At 29.2% G+C, this 6000-nt stretch overlaps 1 protein-coding gene across 1 annotated transcript in view; it reads right to left on the reverse strand.

The window, feature by feature from the left end:
- LOC111626934 (leucine carboxyl methyltransferase 1-like) overlaps positions 1 to 5119 on the reverse strand; it is a 38993-nt gene extending 33874 nt beyond the window's left edge. Inside the window, exon 1 of the mRNA XM_023370470.1 lies at positions 4767 to 5119. Coding sequence (XP_023226238.1) covers positions 4767 to 4973 — 207 coding nt within the window. The 5' untranslated portion in view covers positions 4974 to 5119. The remainder of the gene's footprint in view (positions 1 to 4766) is intronic.
- Positions 5120 to 6000: the final 881 nt, after the last annotated feature.

Here is a 6000-nt window from a genome sequence, read left to right on the forward strand (position 1 = left end):
GTCTGATTGGTTCTAGCCGACTGTTTTGACCAGACTACAAACATTTAACTTTTTAAATCTGTCCGACTAATACTACTAGTTGGACTACCAACTGCTGTTGTCATGGCAACATGACTTAGAGTCGGCCCAGCCGATTATATAGTGTGAAATCACCAAGGCTAAATTATTACTAAGAATTGGCTAGTAGTAGTGGTTAGGCTACCGTTTCTTGTTAAATTTAAATAATTATAAATAAATTAATTTCTTCAGAGTCAATCTTCCAGAATATTCTAAATTAATAATTATAAATAAATTTAAGAAGAGATGGCAGCCTAACTACTTACTTCCTGACAGGTGTTACTGTGTTTTTTTTTTTTACTTTCTTTTTATACAATATTTGGCATGAGGTTCAAGCTGTATTGTGTTAATACATATATTTTTTAAATATATACAAGCACAAAACACTATTCAGTAATCAAAAAAATTTATTACTTTTAACAATAATTTGCATGTAACAGGAAATTTTAAAAATTAAGAATACAAGAAAAAAAATATATACTTTAAGTTTTAATTTCTAAAATATAGTTCACTATGACCTTCAAACTGGTAAATTGCAGATCTTCCACAATAGGTTAAAGTCTCATAATTTTGTTTATATTTCAACTAATTAAATAAATACCAAAATAGTAAAATTAATTTAACTGTCGGTTAAACTTATTTCACTGTTTTGATGTGTTTATTAATTGCAACATAAGCAATCATTTTTCAGTCATATCTTTCAATTAACATGTTAAGTCATCATCTATTGCCAATAGATAGTTTAAGAAAATCCAAATGACATTGCACTTTCTGATGTTTACTTTATCCTCCTCTAGATAATTTTTCTGTAACTAGATAAAAAGTGAACTAAATATGATTTTTCTGTCATTCCTTATTTTGAATTTTTACATACTCATTTTCACAAAAATTAGCATACCAAGGAGGAGTTGTCGTATTGCTGCAAAACTTGGCAAGCAGGTAAGTCTCAAGCAAATATAGAAATGATTAAAGTTATAGTGTTATGGTTCATTACATAATGCCAGCAGAAAGCATTAAAGTGCATCCCCCTTCGTCTATAGAAAAGCAGCAAGCAAAGACATCCTATCTGTATTTTACTGTTGCAGAGGGATGCTTTATTACTAGAAATGACTTTATATCACAATCGAAAACCATATGAACAACTAACCGAGTTTGAGAGGGGAAGGATCATTGGGTTGACAGAAGCTGAATGATCATCTCACTGAATATCCCACCACCTAGGCCACCATTCTGACAACACCGTGAGATAATGTTGGGACCAGTGAACAAGAAAGAGCTCTCACACAGTGTTCAGGCTCAGGATGCCCTCAGCAGACCCCTAGCTGAGAGGACTGCCTGGTCCTCCAACAAGCACGACCATATCATTGTCCGACACAGCTGACCATATCATTGTCCACCATCCAGACATAGGTGGCACCATCATTACAGACCCATGTTTGTCCATACCATTTTCAGATGGGCATGTCTGTGATCACCTGGGACACAAATAAAACCTCATCTTTTATCTCTTTGTGAGTGGGGCAGGAGACAAACTTCAAATAGAACTCCATGTCCACTCGTATCATATCATGTATTTATGCTACAGGTGACTCAACAGGGTATTAGAACCTCCTTTCATTTGTAGATTTTCCTGCAATAAATGATCCTTTTGATTTCATTTTGTAATTACTTACTTATATCACCATTACACTCACACATGTATAATTTTGTTCAATTCTGACAACTCCTACTTGGTAGGCTAATTTTTATAGCAATGAGTGAATATAAATGAAATTAAATCAAAAATTCATCATCAGTCTTTCTTGAAATCTGACTTATTTCAGAATTTCAAAATATATATTTTAAAGTCTAGTTCATATCCTATTTTTCCATGTAGTTTCCAAAATGGGTCAAACATTTTTTGATACTGCTTTCATAAAATGTATTCTGTTCTTACGTAGCCATAGTCAAGCTGCTATCTTCATATCATCACTACTTTCAAAACAGTGACCTGGCAACTCCTTGAAGAGACCAAAAAAGTGATAATTTTGAGAAACCATATCCAGACTATATTGCAGATAATGAACAAAGGCTTGATCTGCACCATCCTGGATGCTCATTGTTTTGTATTTGAATTTCTCACATCACCAACAACTTGCACTTTGCCAAATACACAATTGTCCTCATATTTCTCAATAAATATCACTTACATTCTTGTCAGATTCCCATCAAAATCAAATCATATTTCTGTGTTCTTTCAGGTGGAAACTGACAAAACACCTGCACTTTTCAAATGCTTGTATTTGCATTAAATCTCACCAGACAGTATTGGAAACTACTGAAATGACACAGAAGAAACTGCCCTTTCATATGTATATTTTGAAATTTCAAAACAATACAATTGGCAAAGAATTTTTTATTTCCCCCTTGTATATACAAGGCATTTCATGTAAGTCATTACAAGTCAACAACTAAAAATATGCTTCTAACAAAACAACTGATGAAATAAAACTTTAATGTTTCCAGCAGGTCATAAAAATAAAACCTCATCTTTTCTCTTCCTGAGTGGGGCAGGAGGGAAACTTCAAACAGAAGCCAGTGTTTTGCACATTTGTATTCTTCATTAAAAAATAATTTTTCGTTCAAAAAATTTTTTTAAATGATAATTTGAAAAGTTATGAGCATAGGTCTATGTATTATGTTTTGAAAGATGATAATTTAATATAAAAGTTCAACTTTTTTATGCACTAAGTAATTTCTATTCTTTTATTAATATTTTTTCAGTTATTTAATAAATGTTTGAAAGGATGTCCATTTTCATCTCATCATCATGTACAAAAGTTTTTCCAAACAAACCGCAACATTTCTGATGTTATTTTAGCACAGTGACTGTTTATTCTTTGGTTCATATCTCAAATTGTAATTGATTGTTAAAATTAAACTTGATCCTTTATGAAATTCCATAGGAAATAATTCTAATTCAATTAAATGATACAGACTTCAAAAGTAAGTAATGCAAAGTTTCCAAAAGTCCTTAAAATATTTACAAAGATCCTGAATAATTTCAGAGATTGTTTATAAAAATTGGCCATTGAAAATCTTAATGACCTATTAAATTTATACTTTTATGATAAAATATATAGTTTTTAAATATTTATATTAATAGAAATAAATTTATATGAATTAGTTTGAACTTAATGCAATCAGACTATATTTGGAATTTAGTCTGAGATGCAATAAGCTGACAGTCTGCACATGAATAAAAAAGTGCATTGCCTGCTAATAAACAGCTAGATTAGCAAGCTAATGTGACATAGCCTGTTTCATTTGCAATGGACTACGGCTGCTTATCCAGCTGTAGTAAATCCATTTTACAAGATAGTGCACCAAAAGGATTTGCAGAACTTAATAGATTGGTTGGCACCTGCCAAGTTTGGCTGGAAACTTGAGGAGGAAAAATATTGAGTTACATGAAATCTTCTTTGACCTAAAGTATAGAAAAATACATTATATTATATAAGAAATGATTTTTGGGACTGACAACGTAAAGGGAATTTGAGATTAGATGTTTTACTGCATATAGATATTATAGAAATGATGAAAATGTTTTGAGGCTATATTAGATTTTTTAAAGCTTATTTCTAGTTCATAATTTGAAAATAGAAAACCTCATTTTTATCACATATATAACATTATTGCAATTAGGTCTTTAGTTTCATCCAGCTATCCTATAAAATTAAATAGAAAAATAATATAATTTTATTTACATATAGCTTAAGATAATTTTATATTTTTAAAAGAAAAAAACTGTAATCATACAGATTTATCTGCACTTCATATTCTCAATTTAACATATACAGACTAATTGTAATAATAAAGATCTACTTCCAAACTTTTATTGAAGAAATTTGTTTAATTTGTTTACCTATTAAACCAATAAATAAAAATTCACTGAATGCAATAATAAAAATCACATAATAGTCTGTTAATAAAAAAAAATAGTTTGAAAAATATTGTAATTAAACTTTGAATTTAAATTAGAGAAGTCAATTTTGTATAAATCAAATCAGAATAATTTGCAATCTTTAAGAATTTATTCAGTTTTGATTACATCACTTCAACTTTATTTTAAATTCTTATAAAAAGTCACTTATTGTATTTCATACATGTAGCTATTTCCATTTAGTTCTCAACCAAAACAAACAAATTTCTAAAAATATAATCTACTCAATTTTGAGTATTTACTTTTTATATACCTGCTCTCTAAACTCTTTGCTTTATCAAAAGTGAAGCTAAATATAAAATTTTTTGAGTCACATTCTATTCACATTTTTTGGGTCACATTCTTTTAGTATTTCATTGTAAAAGACACCAAACAATTCTCTCAATATTATAAAATGTTAACCTACAAAAAAAACCTTTTAAAAATTGTAATGTTTTATATACAATGTATATTCTATTAAAAAGAATTTTTCCTTGCCATTCCAAATTATTTATTCATAAGAAATTTTAGTGCATTTATAAATAAATTTAAGACTTAATTACAGTGATTTTACAAAATTCATATTCATTCAAGCAAAACTAGCTGTACTTATATTTGTTTTTAACCTTTCATTTTAAGTTAAAAACTTTTCATTAATAACAGTTTCAAACCAAATAAATTGTACTAATTTTAAGAGATAAAATTAACCTTCTATGCCATTTTGAAGTATAGACGAAGAAGGATTTACCTTTATGAGTTGATCTAAAAGATATTTTAAACCATAAACTCTTGCAAAATAACCACGATTAATTTCTGGCGCTTTCCTATCAGTTGGTTTGACAAAATGTTGTAAATAATTGTCTACCCAATAACCAACGTCAACTGCATATCTCTTGCACGCTGCAGCGTCATCGTTGGTTGACATAACAGCATCGTCTTGAATTATATTCTCCATTATTAGCTGAATTACTTAAATTATCAAGTCTGGATAATTTCCAGACGAATCTTTTGAAATAACATCCACTTTTCTTCCGTTTTGTTTTCGGCTGCTTTCAATATTTTTTATTTTTTATTACGACGATGGCAGCGCCAGACATAATGAAATTTTTCAATTCATATTTGATAAATAATTATTGATTTAATTCAAGTTAATATATTAAAAAAGTCAATATCGAAAAAATTATTACAATTTAATAAATAGATAATATAACCATATTTTTTATAATGATATATTATCTATGTTTATAAAATTGAATTAATATACATTGTCGGCAGTAAATTTGAATACCGCACATTAAAAGTAATCTACATGTGAAATTAGATGTTTTTTTTACAAAATTTAAGTGAAAATTTCAGTATATTTTGATGAAAATATTTGCTTTTACTTAAAACATAATTTGAATTAATTTTTTTATTAATAAATAAATATTTTCGACTTGTAACATTACAGAAAGTTTTTCGGTTATTTTAGAATAAGTTTATTACAAGAAAAATCAATGTAACAAACGCTTATTCAAATTTCGCATTTGCTCAACAAATTTAGAAAAAAAATAGAAAATTTGCAAATAGGGATGTTGCAAGATTGATGTCAAAATAGTCAGCGTTATCGGACAATTTACAGAAGTAATGGAGGTGTCCTCCATTACTTCTGTAAATTGTCCGATAACGCTGACTATTTTGACATCAATCTTGCAACATCCCTATTTGCGAATTTTCTAAACACTATCTATTGTTGACACTTTTCGGTTAAACAGCTTCTGTTCCAACCAATCAAATCCAAAGAAGTCAAGGAGACTAGCAAACACTTCGCTGGTTTTCCCTTCTTGTTTGGTGAACAGCAGCTAATTTCTATTTTCTGATAGAGGTTTGATATTGTTTGGTTTATTGACCAAGCAATTCTGCACCGCGACAACTCAAGCTTACACACATGCCAATAAGCATGTGTGTAAGCTTGCGTTGTCGCGGTGCAGCAATGTTTGTGC

The sequence above is a fragment of the Centruroides sculpturatus genome, unplaced genomic scaffold, assembly GCF_000671375.1.
Source record: "Centruroides sculpturatus isolate CEXI.00-Female unplaced genomic scaffold, Cexi_2.0 scaffold164, whole genome shotgun sequence".
Lineage (NCBI taxonomy): Eukaryota > Metazoa > Arthropoda > Arachnida > Scorpiones > Buthidae > Centruroides > Centruroides sculpturatus.